Source organism: Echiichthys vipera (assembly GCF_963691815.1).
Source record: "Echiichthys vipera genome assembly, chromosome: 14".
Taxonomy (NCBI): Eukaryota; Metazoa; Chordata; class Actinopteri; order Perciformes; family Trachinidae; genus Echiichthys; species Echiichthys vipera.
Genome location: NC_139839.1, coordinates 12,772,881 through 12,792,642, shown reverse-complemented (window position 1 = coordinate 12,792,642; position 19,762 = coordinate 12,772,881). Strand labels below are relative to the sequence as shown.

Below are 19,762 nucleotides of genomic sequence, written 5' to 3'. Positions count from 1 at the left end.
TTATTTTATTTTGATGGGTTCAGTGCATTTTCATTTCAATGTAACAAGAGCTGAAACAATCAATCCAATGAATGTTAGTCAATAGACTATAACTAAAAATAACAAAAATAAACTATAAGTAAATAACAATTTTGATCATCAACAAATCATTGAAATAATTATACTTGCTTTAGCTAGACAGTTGTCACAAATGGCATGCCTGTTTTTCTCTTGGCATGTTTTTATTTTTACTATTTCAAATATCTGCAGTGTGATGAATGCACAGGTGGAACTAATGCCATTAATTAAGTGACTTGAGTGTTAGAGTGCATCATATACACTGGCACACTTAAACACAACAGAGCCATCATCATAAATGTTAACCCTGTACTTTTTTTATATAGTCAAAAAGCCTATAAGGTAGGGTACATTTTACCACATGAGGAAAGAAATATCCTATCATGTATGTTTTATATACCCCCTCATAGGGCTGGGCGATTGTGGTTTTGTTTTTAAATCACAATTTGGCATGCATGCATGTAAACATTGTCAGTGTATAGCAGGAAAACCTATTTGTATATTATATTGTGTATTATATGTTTTTTTTTTCACTTAAACTCTTAATAGAATAAAAAAAAATTAAAATACTCAATACTTTTCATTTGTCAAGTATACAAAAATAGACTTTACCATGTGGTTATTTCATATAGACTATCGATTTATGAAATTACCACAAAACATGCTATATAATGATATATATCGTCATCAAGATATGAAAAGATCTATATCTGGATAGAAGATTTTGGCCATATGGCTCAGCCCTACCACCGCATGATGTGTTCCCTTTGGTCCTTAACCAACTTAAATATTTGCCTTTTAACTGGAAATGTACCAACCTGCATTTATAATTTACATTTATCAATTAATTTAGCCAGCTATAATGTAGTGAGTATCTGTCAGATTTGTTCCGATACATTTCTGCCCCCTTGTGGCCAAGATTGTATTCACATTTTAATAATTAGGACAATTTTTAACAGCATGTGAACTCTTCAATTGTTTAGGTCTATGAGAGTTCAACCCACACACTAAAGAAAATGAAAAGGCCAAGCTGTGTCGTGGAGGTGAGGTGGGATTTCCAATTGGTATAAAATATAATTACGATATGTAGTGGTCATACAACAAATATGGAAATTCATACAAAAAAAAGCAACTTTGGATGATATTCAGGTTAACTGTCTGAATGACTTGTCATGGTCTTTGCTTGAACTGGACAGTGTTACAGTGGGCTCAGGCTGGGGAGTCTGTAGGACCAGAACTGAGAAGTGGACTAATCATTGTGACCAAAGCTGCCTGCTGCAGCACATATTGGCAGTAAGTACAAAGTCAAGATATACTTAAGTACAAACCTATCCTTTAAGCATTGAGCCTTAGGGGTATCAACTTAATTTACAGTTCAGGTTTTTTTGTAGTCTCAGCAAAAAATCATGTTTACTGTTAACACACAAAAAAGCAATGGTTTGGTTGCTTAAATAAAAAATCGAATTAAACATTTAAGTCAAAGCGTTTGCTACATATTCAACATTACCAAGAACACCGCGTTACGGCATGATATCTTGTGGAGTTCCAACGGATCGGTCGTCTGACGTTCAGTTTTTAGGGGGGTGGAAGTGCCTGTTAAGTTGCCTAAAGGATCAACAGTCTGGCTATCGGATGTATTCCTGCATGCCAGAAATTTTCATTTGATATTTGAGAAGTTTAGCATGTTTGTGTAAATATGACTTGCTATGGACATGGATATACAGAGTAGATGTACAGATGGCACAAGCATAACAACATCTGTTTAAAACCAACTTTCTTTTTAGAGTTACATTTTCTTTGAGGAATTAATTGATGTTCAAGAGGCTTGGCCTTCATGTAAACACGTGTATGTATGGATGTGCAATAACTGACTATTATTCATCTATTTCGGTTTGTAAATATATTTATTCTTTCATTTGTCTGAGTTTGAATGGAGCCATGTACGTCATTTTATTCTGCTTTATACTTTTGTGTTCTGTTGAATGACAAAAGATGGATAGATAGATAAAAACTTTATTGTTCCCGAAGGTAATTAAATAAAGAGATCATCAATCTTGAATCTTGAAATTCTAACCACTGAGTCACCCGTTTAATTATCCTATAGAAGTTACAATAGGTAATGCCTTGCAAAAAAGGACAAAAGCTGCTATGATATGGCAATTTAAATATATATATATTCTTTATTTCCACGAAAGACAGAGCCAAGATAATGAAGAAACTGCTCAATCAAAGACCAGACATGTCAAAGTCAGAACTCATCTCTGTTGGTTCTAAACTTTTGTCTGAACTGGGTTACTGCCTGTCTTGGTAAGGACTCTCTTGTAAAAGAGATTTTAAATCTCAATAAATCTTATCCTGGTTAAATAAAGGTAAAATAAATAAATAGTGTAAGAAAACCCCTGTGGTAAGTCTCTCATATGAGACTTACAAAAACAAAAGTATGTGAACAACAGTAAGCACCATCAGTGTGATAAATATTTGTGTCTCTGTCTGTATTGGGGGCCAAACCCTCTCAGGATCAATTAGTCAGTTAGGTCATAACATGTTTAAGCAAGACTGACATCCTCGAGGGGGCAGCCTGGTTGTTGTGGAGAAAACAATTCAGGTCTCTCCTGACGGCAAATGAGAAGATACAGTAACACTGTGGTGGGATACCCCTGGGCCACCTTGCTGGAGGGTTGACAGACCTGTTTGTCATAGGGAAAAGTCAAGTTTACTCTATTGTCCTTGATGATTGTTTTATGGTCTTTATATTTGTGAAAGTATTCATGCAAACAAAGAAATGTGCCAACACCTAATACTAATAGTACTTTTACTACTACTACTATTACCACATCTGCTGCTATTACTTCTACTACTACTATGACAACTGAGAACACAACTACTACTTCCAATACTAGTCGGCTATTATTGATATTACTGCAACTAAGCGTATTATGCTATGACTGCTACAACTATTACTGCAACTACAGCTACAGCTTCATATACTACCATAGACTGTATAAAAAATGGACGTAGCCTCTCCGTCAGGGTCCTTTGTCTCGACTTGATCCAATCGTACTCGCCTATGGGAGTCGCCATCTTGTCAGACTTCCGCCTCATTTACTCTTACCAAAAAAGGGCATTGATGTGATGTGTTGGGGGGAGATACGTCAATCTAGCTGAGGTTTATGAGCTAGGCTAACAGAACATGTTACTAGATAAACAGGAGTGGGAGTCAATGTTGAGATTTTTTTCCGGGACCGGGAGTCATTTTTTAAAAGAGTCAAGTGCAACCAGCATTTATGATCTATGATTTAAACTGATATTCAACACAGTACCAGTCCCATAGACTATAAAACACCGACCCTCACAGCCCGAATCCTCCCGGTGCTCCAGATTAGCATCTAGTGTATGTTCCATCGATAGTAGGCTGTATTGAAAGTCATGTTGCAAATGCAGCTTTTTAATTAGCATAACATGGCTAACACATTGTGTTCCTAAACCATCTGTTTGTACAGTTGATCGAAGACCTAACCATCTTGTCGCTTATAGTAAAACCACCACACGAATGACCGCAGTCCAGGTCGAGAAGACAGAGTTAGCATGCTAATCCTGACAACTAGCCTCTGAGGCGAAGTGAGGCCAGCGGCTAGGTGTCACTCAAGAGGCAGCACCCCAAATTATTCAAAAACTTTAACCTCCAATAAATTAAAAAACTAGCCTGGTACAAAAATATTCACCCCCCTCAGTGATGTCATAGTGATATGACCTAAAGATACAGACTAGAATGTTTTTTTTTGCCAGGCCTTAAATGGGTTTAATTATGCTGTGAAAACGGCCTGTTTAACATGGGGGTCAATGAGAAATTGCTCTATTATGCAGCTGGTAATAGTAATATAGTAAATGCTAATGTATCTTGTACAAAAGTTCAGAAACAATCAACGAGTCGGTTGACAGAAAATCTGAATCAATCGTAACTGAAAGATACCTTAATAAAGAATACAATCATTGGTTACTGCTCTGCTGGGTGGTTGATTATCTCGAGACACTAATTTGGGAGTTTTTTCCTTTTCTTTTCAGAATGTAGAATAGTGTAATGAACTGTTCCCTGCAGGCCTGAGGCAGTGGGTGCCTCCTATCATTTTGCCCTCTTTGTTATTTATTTTCAGAGGAGATCTCTCTCTGTGGGAAATTCTAAACACCTGTGATGTACCCAGGGAGCTAATTTCATTATTTGGTGACAATACCTTAATAGTAAATCCCTACTGATAATACTCCTTGTAATAGTTTGTATTTAGACGTCTCATTACCCTGGAGCTTCAATAGTCTCTTGAGTAGATTCTGATATTGTTTTAGACACAGCATGCTGAGGCAAATTAAATTAATAAGAATTATGAATGTATGAATTAGAATGCACTCTCTCCAACGCAGGAGTTAGCGCTTACACCATCCCCCTCTTGCTTCCCCTATACCTAACACAGAGTGCAGTTTTTATTGCAAATAAGAATATTATGACGGTTTCTTATTTTTCATTTTAAATGATCATTGGTGCATACAGAAACAAGTACTTATTTTGGAGTTGAATTAAAATACAATTTAGGGATAAACAGCTGAGTGAAGTTGTTCCTCTTATCAAAATACCTGGAAGAACAGTATGGGGGAACCAGCTAAATAAAAATGCCCACCAGCACCTTTAAAGCTCTCTAGTATCACGCGTGTTTAATCCATAAGAACACAAAATGAAATGAAATGTAAAGAAACATCAATTAGTGAGTTTACTGTTTTTGCTGGCAATGTTTCTTATTCTGGAAGTCATGAATAAGTATTTCTCTAAATAGTACTGAATAGTAGTGAAGCCCAGAAAGGCAAGGTGAAAATGTTTTTCGGACATTGTTTGCCAAAGTTTATCTCCTACGTAGGAGATACATTTTTTTTTTTTACATATTGCATTTCTTGCATTCAGGTGCATCATATACACATTAGGTAGGCTTATGCTGCCTACAGGCATCATGATCCCTCATCCATGACGTGGATATTAAGTAGCCATGTGGAATCCGCAGTATCTTAACAAAATTATTCCATCAGACCATATATCTACACTGTTCAACCCAGGTCGGCCCCTATGCACAGTCCCATTATGTTTTTCAGACATTTGTAGTTCACCAATAAGGTAAAACGTGTTGATGAAGCTGTATTTTCACTTCCCTTTGTATCGTGCGTCAGGTACGGCTTCCGTAGATTATAGAAGGGAAGAGAATCCTGGTTTTTGTGTGAAAAACCTCTTTTTTACTCAACCCTGGTAAATGTTAAATGTAAATGTGAATCCATTCTTTACATATTGTAGACAGCTTCACTTCACGGGGTACATTCAACTTGTGTGACACCCTAGGATTAGAACAGAAGTAACATTTCTGACGTTTCTAAATACATTTTTGCTTTTGAATATGTAATATGTTATGCAGAGCTGTCCTCTTATGATTCAAATGAGGTAGCTCAAGCAAAAAAAATCTTTATTCTAGTCTCTTAAATCAATCTAGGTCATTGAAAGTTCCTAGTTTCATAATGCAATATAAAATGTAAAACTTGTGTTCCAACTTACCTAACCCACCCCCCTCTTCCTCCACTGCAGTTTGGGACAAACTGTTTTTCTGGATGTGTCATCATCCTGCAGGAGCAGTGTCAACAAACAGCTCATTAACAGCCTCATTAGGTAGAGTTGTTCAGCTTTCAACAAGGGACCGAAGAACAGTTCAGTTGTGAACTTCTTACTCATGAGGACTGCAAGAATCAAACAATCAGAATTAAACTACAAAACAGCAAAACAAAGTTATTTTCATACAGACTTACAATGCAGTGTCATAATTTGGCTGCAAGATGATGGTTTAATGGGATTAAATGATCACGTTTTATATAGAAAAGGTCTAGGTCAACTTCATAATGTTTCTGTCCATTATGCAACACCATTACTCAGGAACAGAAGGAGAGACATTCATTTGGATACTGATTTGGTGACACTAATCTTGAGACTGCTGATTATATCTTCTGCTGCGGGGTTGAAATTGTTTGTGAGGCATCAATCTTTCACCCATAATATTTTTATTTCATTATATTCCCTCAAAATCTTCACCACATAATGGTTTGGGACGAGAGATACTACACAAATAAGCAGTAATTAATTAATTAATCATCTCATTAATTATTAATCAGGCTAATTAATTTTTCCTTGTTAAAAAGGGCACCATGCCGATATAGTACAGGATTTTATTAAACTTCTGCAAGGGTTTAAAACCTGTTAAAGTCAGAGATGCCAGTCGCTGTAATTTTAAAAGAACATTTCATCAATTTTTCTTATCAATCTAATGAACTGAAAACACTTATTTTCAGTTACATTACAAGACTCTTTTCAATTACAATTCAATATTCAAAGACACAGCTTGGTTTTTGTTTATTCGATTTCAAACTACCAAAATATACACATATATACAGTACAAAGAATATAATATGAATAATACGCAACAGAAAAGACTGGTTTCACCTTGTGCGAATGGACAGGTCGCAAAAGCTATGGTACGAAATAGAGCATTAAACCTAATGCAAGAGGGGGGGGGGGCGTGTTCTGCACGCAAAGGTGCAGAACACCGGGCCCTCGCGGGCTGCACGTGGCAGAACAGGGTTGTAGAAGATTCGTCAGGGCCCTAACTATGGATCATCTGTCCAACAGGACAGCACTTGACAGTTTCTCGAGAGTTTGGTCGCTCTGCAACTGAGTGTTCAAAGCTAGTCTTGCCTGTGCTGCCTGTCTCCGCTCCGGCCCCATTACTGGACCCAATTTACTGCCAAGAGACAAGATTCAGGTAACAAACATGCTTATTTAGTTGACTGATTGACTCATTACCTGATTCTTTCCGGCTGTCTGATCACCAGCTGAGCCTTAACCACACCTCACTGCCACAGCCCAGCTTCCTGAGTTTCTGATACAGACATCAGTCAGTATTTATGGATCTAAAAAGCCTTTCATACCACAGACCCTAATAACTGCAAAAATTGCAAAGGTATAGTAAGAGGTGGTTGGTTTTGAATTAAAAAATTACCACCAAAAAGTTTGTTAGGTGAGCATAAATCAACATGTTTGATTACTGTTTTGAATTACTTTGGGAGTCCCTCAGGGGTCAGTAATAGGTCTGGTATATGCTTATGGTTTATTCTGTATATAAATGACTCTGCAGAGTATCAATGATATTGAAATTTTGTTTTCATTTGCACCAATATTTTCTCATCTGGGGAGAATTTGCAGTAGCTTTTGGAAGTGATCGCAACAAAAATGAGTAATTAAAAAAAGGAGGTTTGACATAAATACATTATCATTAAATCTGAGCCGTATTAATATTATTTTTTTCAGAAATTGTAAAACAAATAATAATGTTAAAGCTACGAATGTCTATATAGAAATATATATGACATTAGACCACAAAATCTGCTTGGAACCTCATATTATTATTGCAAATGTGTATGAGCAGAGCTGTCAAGGAGCATTGCCGTTTGTGGATCATAAAGCATTGTACACTGTAATGTTCACTTGTATTTATGTATAATGAGTTACTGTATGGAGGTTACGGGCAACATCTCCAAAAGCACCCTATAAGCATCATGCATATTACGAAACAGAGCCATAAGGATAGTAAACAATGTTGGATATCTGGAGCAAGATTTACAACAATAATTTTTTTTATAGTCACATGTTCTGAAGTTCATGGATCTACCATTTACTACCTGGTTACCTACACAATTTCTCAGACAGAGAAGGGTTAGGTAAAATGTATTTAAGACAGTGTTCTTACCACAATGAAGAGTATGTGCATTTCAATTTGCAACAGCAATGTCCCAATATAAATCAATTTTAAAAGAAAAAGTGCTGAAAAAGTATTTTTTAAAAGGAATGGGAATTAGGAAGGTTGGTAGGAGGAATGCGAAAGTTATAAAAGACTAACACGGTATTTGGGTTGTACAGATGAGAAACTGGGTAGTTGTTTGAGTTGTATATTTGATAAATATGATGTGATTGTTTAAGTTTTGGAGAAGACAAAAAAAACTACATAGTATTTGTAAAATCACGCAAGAAGATTTAATAAATGCAATAAGTTCATTGGATTGAAATTTTTTTTCTGATGCTTACGTATAATAGACTCAGGGGATCAGTCAATGACTTTATTTGACGTGAACACAGAGGAGGACTGCAATACAGGTAAAGCTTGTCAGAGCTTCACCATCAGACAGAAAGCGTGATAGAGAGCTGTCTACATAACAGAACACAGTGCCGACTTGCAGTACTGTTCTCAACATCAAAAAGTGCTTCGGACAGTTCGAGAACAATTTTACGATGGACTTTTTCAACTCAGCTCTTGGAAAAAACATCACTTTTGTGCGTCCTGCATCCTTCATGATACGCGGGTTTATTGGCATACCTAATATCAAGTTTTACTATGTCTTTCTCTTTGTTGTTTATGTTGTTTCAGTGCTGGGAAACACAGTTGTGATGGCTGTTATATACTTGGATCATAATCTGAGAACTCCAAAATATGTTGCAGTTTTTAATTTAGCATTTGTGGACCTGTTTGGTAGCTCTGCTCTGCTGCCGAAGGTTGTTGACATCTTTCTGTTTAACCATCGATACATCTCCTATAATGACTGCTTGGCATTCCTTTTTTTCTGCTACACCTGCCTTTCAATGCAGACTCTTAATCTGGTTGCACTCTGCTATGACAGACTGATAGCCATCATCTTTCCACTGCACTATCAAGTGAAGGTGACCCACAGGTTCATGCTGTCATTGATTGCCTCATTCTGGGTCTTTGTTATTACTGTTCTACTTATTGCAGTTGGCCTTCTCACAAGACTTTCTTTCTGCAAGTCTGTGGTTATTAACAGCTATTTCTGTGACCATGGCCAAATATACAGACTGGCTTGCAATGACACAACTCCCAACTATATCGTTAGTCATTTGTTAATATTCCTTATTCTTTGGCTTCCAATGGTATTTATCTTGTTGAGTTATTTTTATATTGGCTATACATTGTCTAAAGTAGCTACAGTTAAGGAAAGAGTGAAGGCCTTTAAAACCTGCACAGCTCATCTTTCGGCAGTGGCAATCTATTTCATCCCAGTATTAATCACTTTTACTATGAGCTCAAAAATACATCAAAATGCCAGGATTATAAACCTGTCTCTGACCTCTGTCATTCCTCCCATGTTGAACCCAATCATTTATGTTCTGCAGACACACGAAATCAAAGTATCAGTGAAAAAAATATTAAAAATCAGGTGAAATTACAGTGAAGAAAGTAATCATAAAATTTCAATTTGTGTCTGAATTGTGTTTTGCGTGTAGGATATATACTGATTAAAAATCAGTTAATAATAAAAAATACATTGTAATTGAGCTTGAAATACTATAAAATAACCATTTTAAAGATTGTACAATACCATTATACCCGCATGGTATGAAGTGTGTACAACACACCTACAATAGTTCCCTGGCTAATTGGTTTGATTTGTGCTTACAGTATGTGCTTGTGTGATGCAAAGATAGACTGGAAGCAAAGTCTTATGATTAAAGTTTGTGTCTTTCTAGATGTTTATTTGATGGAGTCTACTGTATATTATTAAGAATATTTATATTGTTTTCATTTTCATATTTTCCCATGAATATTTCTGAAACATATAAATAATAATCATGTTTGTATAGTTTCAAATTCAACGATTAAACAAAAAACTGTACTGTAATCAAATGTTATATTGCTTTCTATGGAGCTGAATGCGTGAATTAAAAATAAAATGTACAATGCAAATCTGCCCAGATGTTTTAACATTTCTATCCAGAGTGAGGTTATCGTCAAGGGTTGAGGTCAGATTTAGGCTGCATAAACCCAATGTGATGTAATAAAGGGATCCTTCTAAAACTTTTTGTTGCAGTTTTTACAAGCTGTTGCGTTATATGTATAAAACTATAATCTGATGTTTTGATGTCATATTGCTAACAAAAATAAGTACTGAACCCTGTGAGACCCAGTAGGGCGGCTCTAAGGAAGTTTTCACACCTATAGTTTGTTTGCTCTGGTTCCGGATCAGATGATGAGTTTGTAAACTTGGAGTTTTTTCCCCTTGGTTTGGTTTCTTCTCACACAGAGAAAAATACAAGCGGGTGTTTGGGGTGGGGGCAAGAAAATACAGGAAGAATATCTATATAATAATAAATAAATTGTTATAAAGTGTACACTTCTTACTGAAATCTGAGTAAAGAAATCTTTTTTAAAATAAACATCATCATACAGTCCGTGCAATCAGGTAATCATAATCAAGCACCCTTTATCAATGATTTTTGAAATTATTTTCAGCAATTGACAAAGATGTGTAATAATAAAAAACACGCATTTTTGGACCATTCTTTGAATCGTTTTAGTTGAACACGATGGTGATCATTTTCCACAGCGTACTTTGGATGTGAACCACATTCTGTCAAACCCTTCAGGAGACTTGACTGTTTACAGAGATATGAAACATGCCATTTAGCCTAAAGCCATAATTTACTATTTTAAACCAGCTCTGTGTCATGGCAGTGTGGGCTGTGTGTGCTTCCCTCTGCCATGACACAGAGCTGGTTTGAAATCAGCATCCCCTATTTGCGATTATGGAAAAAAACCTCATATAATACTCATTTCAATACATTGTACACATAGAGATAGGATAGTGTATGTTGAATGAACCTGCTCCGGCCCCCTGACTCCTGCCAAACTTTAAATTGGCTAAAGGGTGGATTATACTATTGCCGAAATGCCAAACAGATTTACGAGTCAACGTTAGCTAACCTAACCGAACCACCTAACCTTAACTCAGGGATCAGACAGGATTTGGCTGTGGAGGTGGGATGTTCGTGGCGGGGCTAGGACGTTCTCAACACAGCTGGATCAACGAGATTTCTGTTACTATTTTACATAAGCCCTGTTGATTTTATTATTTGGAATCTAGTAGAAGGTAAACACACAGAAACACAGTTCATCTACCCCTTTTCTTGCTGAGGACCCCCATACCCCCTGCCGATTATGTATCTTTCCAAGTTTGCACCCCTATTTAAAAGGGTTCAGGTTCTCATGCAGACAGTATGATTACATCTACAACATGAGAAATTCTTTCAATACTCTAATGTTTCAAAATACAAAAATACAAAAAAAACGGCCGAAAAAAACACAGTGGTAGCTATAGGGCCATAACTCCACCCAGATGAGTCAGTCAGATGAATCGAAGTGGGTTTGATGAGTACCTTGCATACAGTAGACACAGGGGAACAGACATGACCTTATTCGACAGAAATGCAGAGGAGGACTGCTTCTCTTAGTAGCCACTCCTGTCAGAACAGTTAAAGCTTGACAGCACTCTGTCACCAGAAAGAGAGAGAGGAGCTCATCTCTATATGCATACACCAACATAGTGCTGATGCTGAAGCACAGAAGAGAACAGTTTTTTTTTTAACATAAATCACCGCATTGTAGACAGTTTTCTAATGGAGTTATTCAACTCAGCTCTTGGGAAAAACATCACTTTTGTGCACCCTGCATACTTCATAATAACTGGTTTATCTGGCATCCCAAATATAAGACATTACTATGTATTTCTCTTTTTTGTGTATGTGGTTTCAGTGCTGGGAAACACAGTTGTGATGGCTGTTATATACTTGGATCATAATCTGAGAGCTCCAAAATATATTGCCGTTTTTAATTTAGTATTTGTGGACCTGTTTGGTAGCTCTGCTTTGGTGCCGAAGCTTCTTGACATCTTTCTGTTTAACCATAACTCCATCCCCTACAATGACTGCTTGACTTTCCTTTTTTTCTGCTACTCCTGCCTTTCAATGCAGTCATTTAATCTGGTTGCACTATCATATGACAGACTGATAGCCATCATCTTCCCACTGCACTATCAAGTGAAGGTGACCCACAGATTCATGTTGTCATTGATTGCTTCTTTCTGGGTCTTTGTTGTCGTTGCTGTACTTATTGCAGTTGGCCTTATTACCAGACTTTCCTTCTGTAAGTCTGTGGTTATTAACAGCTATTTCTGTGACCATGGCCAAATATACAGACTTGCTTGCAATGACCATTACCCCAATTACATCCTCAGTTGTTTGTACCCTGTCCTTATTTTTTGGCTTCCATTCGCTTTCATCTTGTTAAGTTACCTATATATTGGCTGTACTTTGGCTAAAGTGGCCACACTTCAAGAAGGACTCAAGGCCTTTAAAACGTGTATAGCGCATCTCTCATTGGTGGCAATATATTTCATACCACTGTTAATTACCTTTACACTAATGGAAAAAATACATCCAAATGCTAGGATCATAAACCTGTCTCTGACTTCTGTCTTTCCTCCCATGTTGAACCCAATCATTTATGTTCTGCAGACACAAGAAATCAAAGAATCTGTGAAAAGGTTATTAAAAATTAGACGGAAATCCAAAATAGCAGTAAAGGCATTAACCATAATGTGACGATTCTTTGCTATAAAATATCTTGCTTGGTGTTTATTTGCAGTAGATTGGCCATTCTGAATGGTAGAATTATCTTTTCCAACATCATGAAAATGTTATTTAACTGAGTATGAATTAAATGATATCTACGTTACCATAACAAAGCCATAACAAGAAGTAGAAGTTTACTTCCAGATACTTACTACAAACTCTTACAGTGTATAATCCCACTGAGGTAAGACTGTAGTGTCTGTATGAGAGATAAAAGCTGCATCGAAGAAGAAGCTTTCATAACAATGTTTATAAACATACTTCTCTATTCGGAAAATATATTAATAATCATTCAGGAAACTTTCTCTGTCATGTATACATTTTTCAAAGGTAATAGTAGAAGAAAGATAAAAGAATATTTCAATACCTGAAAAATCACATGTATATATATATATATATATATATATATATATATATATATATATATATATATAACTTTTTATTATTTCTATAGGGGTTATAGAATAAAAAAACCCACTGTACAATGAAATTGTTCTTAACAAAGTAATAAATCATTTCAGTGTGTTATGAATGGTTGTGAATGTACACTACTTAAAATAACAATTATTTGGGAGATAAACACACAAAATTATTTGGGAGATAAACACACAAAATACACACAATTTATGTGTTAATGTGTTAATAGGTTGGAGCTCTCATACAGAGACATTTGGTTAGTTTATATTAACCTCCCGGTTTTGAGTCTTGTTTAAGTTACAGTGATGAGTTGATTGATTAGTTTTAATAATAATAATAATAATAATAATTATAATAAAACTATAATAATAAACTGAATATTTGGGTTTCGTAATGTTGTTTGGATAAAACAAAAACATTGAATGCATCTCCATTGGCTGCTTTGTGGATTGTGGATTTTACCATTTTCTGACATTTTATGGTTTAATCGAGAAAAATAATCTGAAAATGAATCAATGATAAAATGATTTTTTTTGTATTATAGTATTTCCAAATTTCTGAAATTTGGTGTGTAGATGTGTAGCACACTGTGATATGTGTGTGTATGTCAGTGCTACAGCAGAACAATATGGGAAAATAATAGGGCTGATGTCTTCTGCTCTTGTTCGACCAAACTCCAGTTATGCAGCCCCTTCCTGCAGGGTTGTGCAGGGGTATGGGTGTGTTTATTTGTGCTGTAGAACGTAACCACCTTGACACAATCAGAAAATAATGTTTTGTTTCTCTGTTGGTTGTCTGTAAATTAAAGAGTAAGGTTGAGACCTGCTCTATATGTGTCATGAGATAACCTCTGTTGTGATTTGGTGTTACAATACAGTTAATAAAAATTGACTTGATGACTTGATTCACTGCTTTGATTTTGCCAGTGCAGCCTCGTCTTTTCATTCACTCTCTAGCTTTCTCGGCCACCGAAGCTGTCTCTCTCTCTCTCTCTCTCTCTCTCTCTCTCTCTCTCTCTCTCTCTCTCTCTCTCTCTCTCTCTCTCTCTCTCTCTCTCTCGCTTGTTGAGCTGGAAGAAGCACTACAGAAAAACAGGCCCAGTGAACATTAATATCCATCCATCCTCTAGAGCTTGTCCCAGTCGGGGTCTACGGGACTGGAGCTAATCCCAGATGACATTTGGTGTGAGGCAGGGTACGGTTCAATTAACCTAACACCACCATGTCTTTGGACACAGAAGGGCCCCAAACCATGGTGCCCATCTGAACATCAATATATGAAAAATAATTCGGTCTATTTTTATTCCCAGCGTTCCCCACGTTGGATAAAATAATCTTTTGTTCCCATCTGTGCACCCATGGGTGTGTTGGTTTTGAAATTAGGTGTGGTCCCACACATTGTTCGTGCATTGCTAGCTTAAAGCAGTAGAAAGTGATTGCACCAACAAAAACCTGGTCAAAGGCGTGAGTTAAGTATTTTCCTGCCCCTAAAAGCAGTCAGCAGCGTAACTTTAATGCTTATTTCAGAACCTAAAGGTAAAGTTTTCTTTCCTCTGCTAAGTTGCAGTTTTATTTATGATAGGTCTTTTTTTATTCTGGGGATATGGAAAAAAAGCGTCCAGTACGGTGCGGTTGATGAGGTAATGGGGAATCCTCCACGCCACGGTGAAAAATGTTACTCTCTTGGCAGCATAAACATTCTTCTTCGGTGCCACTGGTCCCACAGTACCCACAGGCACACCAAAAAATGCCCACACACCAAGACTGATGCTAAGTCTGATACTACCTCTACCTGTAGCCCCTTCCGGCAACACACGCCCCTACCCCTTCGCGTGACATTTCAGTGCTACAGGAAAATTTGCTGTCTAGGACTTTTCCTAACCTTTTACATCTATTATTAACTTATATTTCACCAAACTGCCACAAACTACAAAGTTTACATGTTTTGCTGGAATTAATAATCAATGGGCTCCTTCCTTGTGGATTGCATTTGGTAATCGACTTGAATGGACTTTACTATGAGAGGAGCTGGTACCGGGGCCAGTAGGTCACTCTTTTAATAAACTCTGGGTTCACTAACTACATTGTTGGTGCTTTGTTTTATGTGAAGGGATACTTATCATGCTCCTGCAGAGGTTTGGTGTTATTTTGAGCAGTATTAGTGGTGGTTTTAATACCTTCACCGTACTGCTCCGAGCTAATCAGTGTTAGCCACGTTTGGGTGTTAGCGACTCACCCAGATTTCCCTGTTATTAGTTCTTACACGGAAAAAAACTGCCTCAATGGCTTATTTGATGTATGTAAGTGCTGAAAAGACCATGGGATGATTTTGCACCGGAATTACACTTTAACTGTACATGCTTGTCTCACCAAACAACACCCCGCTTATACAAAGTAACTCTGAAGTCACATAAGACACTTTCCATCAGTGTTTCGATCAATAATTAAACATCTATCCCTTTTAATGAACCCACAACAGAGCTAGCATATACTCAGACTGCTGTTTTCCTGCCATGCATCACTATCACTTTATTATCTAGCTTATAGTTATATATTATATTTATACTCTATTACTGCACTATAGTTCTGTTTACGTCTGCTCATTACACACATGTATCATGTCTGACCTCATCTGAATCCGATCACTGTCCACTTATATCTTCTCTGCACTACAGTTCTGTTTATACCTGTTTCAACAGTCTACTGCATGTTTACATTGTTTACATCATATACACCCGTTCACATGTCTGCTTACATCTGATACACACATGTCTTTCTACATCTCACGCCGACGATGTTCTCCGTATCTAACCTGTACTAACACACTAACATCCTGACACTTATTCTACCTGTACTAACACACTAACATCCTGACACTTACTCTACCTGTACTAACACACTAACATCCTGACACTTATTCTACCTGTACTAACACACTAACATCCTGACACTTATTCTACCTGTACTAACACACTAACATCCTGACACTTATACTACCTGTACTAACACACTAACATCCTGACACTTATTCTACCTGTACTAACACACTAACGTCCTGACACTTACTCTTCTTTTACACTTTATTCTTGTGTTAGGTTAAAATGTTTTTGTATAATTGCACTGTCGTTATTTGCTGCTCTGTGTGCCCTGAATTGCCCCCCGGGGACAAATAAAGTTTTTTGAATTGAATTGAATTGAATTGAATAATATCTAATGTGTTTCTTTATTGCACAGCTCTGCTTTTGTGGCACTTTATTTCTCTGCACATGTTCAGTTTTTCTTAGGTTTTTATCCTTTACTTATTGTGTCTAGAATTTAATGTAGTCGCACTGGACTTTAATCGTACATTCACTTCCATTAAAATCTACTTTGAAGGTCAGAAAAAATAACAACATCCTTTTGTGCAAAGTTATTGTAAAGTTAAAGCTTGGTATATTAATGACTGATATATTGTAAACAGTATTGACAGAAAGAGGCAATCAAAACAACAGGGGGAGTCTATGTTCAGTACAGTTCTGTTAGGGTTGCACCATCTAGTGGTTTGTACTTTTATGTTACTGGATTAGTGGATTACAGTTGAAGGAAAAAATTCTAAATAATCTTTAGTTACAGCCCTACTTTTGAATCAGCATAGGATTTAACCTTTACCTTACCTAGACTTTCTGGTGTATTTATGTTTTTCCTTTCAGTACCTAATCACGCTGGTTAAGTTTTGCAAATTGTGTAACTGTATCTTGCTTCATTTGAATTATAGATATATGGATAATTCATTATGCTGGTGAATAACTGATTTAAATGCATCAGCACATGAATGACATAAGCCATGATGCAGTTACACATTTAATGACCATGTGATACAGCCACCAGCATTTCTGAGGTATAAATTTCAGCTCTCTCACAGTAGAGCTCACTTTAGCGCACTGCACACTACAACAACAATTCCTTTCTATTGTGTTATTCTTTTTCATATATATGATATTGTTTTCTATCTTTTACAGGTAGGGAAACAGATATTCATAATGGCCTCAGAAGACAAAGCTGCTAACATATTTAATGGCACATTTGTTCGTCCTGCAGCGTTTTATCTCAGTGGGTTTTCCAACATGCCTCAGGTTAAGTATTACTATGTCTTCCTGTGTTTTGTCTATATCTTGACTGTTCTTGGGAATAGCATTCTTCTCTCCATTATTTACATGATCAAGACTCTTCATACTCCTAAATACATGATTGTGTTTAACCTGGCTTTGACAGATCTTTGTGGTAGCACGGCTCTCATCCCAAAGGTATTAGACACATTTTTATTTGATAGGAGATATATTGTCTATGAAGCCTGCTTAAGTTATATGTTCTTTGTTTTGTTCTTTGCATCTATGCAGTCATGGACACTTGTCACAATGGCATATGACAGATTTATAGCAATTTGCTTCCCTTTAAGGTACCACAGTGTTGTGACAAAACAAGCTGTTGCTGCAATGCTGCTGTTTGTTTGGGTTTTTTTAGTGAGTCTTGTAGCGTTTATTGTTGGGCTTATTGATCGCCTCTCCTTCTGTCAGTCTTTGGTGGTAAAGAGCTTTTTCTGTGACCATGCACCAGTATATCGTCTGGCCTGTAATGACACGTCTTTGAATAACATAATGGCATATGTTGCTTTCATAGTAGCCATCTGTATTCCTCTTGTATTAATAGCATTGACATATGTTTGCATTTCCCTAGCTCTGAGCAGGATTGCATCAGGAGCAGAACGACTCAAAGCATCCAAAACTTGTACTTCTCACCTGATTATTGTGGCTATTTTCTATGTACCAATTGTGGGCACCAATGTAGCATCAGTGACCTCGTACATCCATCCTAATCTTAGGATAATAAACTCCACTTTGACACACACCATACCAGCTTTGCTCAACCCTATTATATACTCTTTAAAGACAGAAGAAGTGCTGAACTCTATCAAGAAGATTTTCAAAAGAAAAAGGATCACAAATAGAAAATGGTGAACTCTTTATCATGGCTATGATGACACGCTGAGGAGTGTTACAAAAGCATAATTGTGTTACTACTGACTTTTAAGAACTCTAGTTGTACTTTAAGAAATGGTTATTATGTGGTAATTTGTCATTTACTATGCTGTGCTTAAAACCAGATATAAGGCATGCATTATATTTCAATATTTCCGTTGTTGTGACTGTACACTGCTTAAAATAACAATTATTTGGGACCAAACACAGTACAAAGTTTTGTTTACATGAGTTTTAAAATTACACACAATTTCATTATGTGTTAGTAGGTTGGATCTCTCATACAGAGACATTTTGTTAGTTCACATTAAGTCTTATCTTGATTTTGATGACTGAGTTACAAAGATAAGTCGATTAATTGGCATTCATCTAGTTACAGCTTCTTAATTGTGGGGAGTTAATGTTTATCTTTCTTTTCACATATGATAATAAAGCTAATATTTGGGTTTTGTAATGTTGTTTAAATAAAACAAAAACATTGAATGCATCCCCATAGGCTGTTTTTGTGGATTTGTATTATTGCCTGTAATTTGATGACTCAATCGAGGAAAATAGCAAATGAATCAATGATAAAAATATATACTTTTTTTTGTATTATATTATATCCAAATTTCTGTGGTGTGTAGATGTGCAACACAAAGGGTTCACTGTGATATTTTTTTGCATGTCAATACTACAGCTGAACAATATAGGAAGATAATAGGGCTGATCTCTTCTGCTCTTGTTTGACCAAACTCCAGTTATGCAGCACCTGCCTGCAGGATTGTGCAGGGGTATGGGTGTGTTTATTTGTGCTGTAGAACTGCCAGAAATCAAACACATTCAATGTCACTGTTATACATATTCCCTGTGCACGCACTACAAGTGGAGCTATTCCCTAAAGGAACAATGCTACTCTTACAACAATGTGATATGTTAATATGTGAATTGTACTTAAACCCAGCCTTTGCCTTGGCAATTTTCATATGGTACTGCTTTTAGCAGTAAAGATTATGCCTGGCATGACATTTTACAAGTTGTTTTGCTTCATCTGCTCCTCTCATTCGCATATGTTGGATTGTAGGGTGGTGTGTGTGCACGGGAAGCCCTTTTTTTAATTTCATTTTTAAACAACAACATTTTGCAGCCTTTGGAGCTTGAAAATTGTCAACTTAAATTGCATTAAAAAATTTCAATCACACATAACATTTAATAATACTGACACTCACCAAACATCACCCTTATCTATCCAGGACAATAAACACTATTAAGTAACTCCGAAGTCTCATTGGACACTTTTCATCAGTGTTTCTATCAATTATTAAACATCTATGTCTTTAAATGAACCCATGATATCTGATGTATTTCTTTATGGCACAGCTCTTTTGTGACACTTTAATTGCCCTGTGTAGGATCAGTTTTTCTTAGCTTTTTATCCTTTTCTTACTGTGTCTAGTCTTTGAAGCACTTTAATGTCACATACACTTCCATTAAAATCCCCTCAGAAATTCAGAAAAAGTATCCACATCCTTATATGCAGAGTTATTGTTATTGCAAAGTTAAAGCTTGGTATAATAAGTACTGCTGGCTGATATGATGTCAACAGTATTGACAGAAAGAGGCAATCAAAAAACACAGGGAGAGTCTACAGTTCAGATAGGCTTGCACCATCTAGTGGTTTGTACTTTTATGTTACTGGATTAGTGGATTATGGTTGAAATATATAAACCAAAACAGAAGCAGAA

General features: G+C 36.5%; 2 protein-coding genes across 2 annotated transcripts; both read left to right on the top strand.

Moving 5' to 3' along the window:
* Positions 1-8,416: 8,416 nt before the first annotated feature.
* LOC310956894 (olfactory receptor 1500-like) lies at positions 8,417-13,607 on the top strand (the record flags this gene model as incomplete). The annotated part of the gene is made up of 3 exons (XM_083927269.1): positions 8,417-8,770; positions 11,948-12,212; positions 13,600-13,607. The coding sequence occupies 3 exons, from the start codon at positions 8,417-8,419 to the stop codon at positions 13,605-13,607; spliced, it is 627 nt and encodes a 208-aa protein (XP_083783395.1).
* Positions 13,608-17,042: 3,435 nt separating this feature from the next.
* LOC310956893 (olfactory receptor 1-like) lies at positions 17,043-18,017 on the top strand (the record flags this gene model as incomplete). Its single annotated transcript, XM_083927268.1, has 1 exon — positions 17,043-18,017. One exon carries the CDS (start codon positions 17,043-17,045, stop codon positions 18,015-18,017), a length of 975 nt encoding a protein of 324 aa, XP_083783394.1.
* Positions 18,018-19,762: the final 1,745 nt, after the last annotated feature.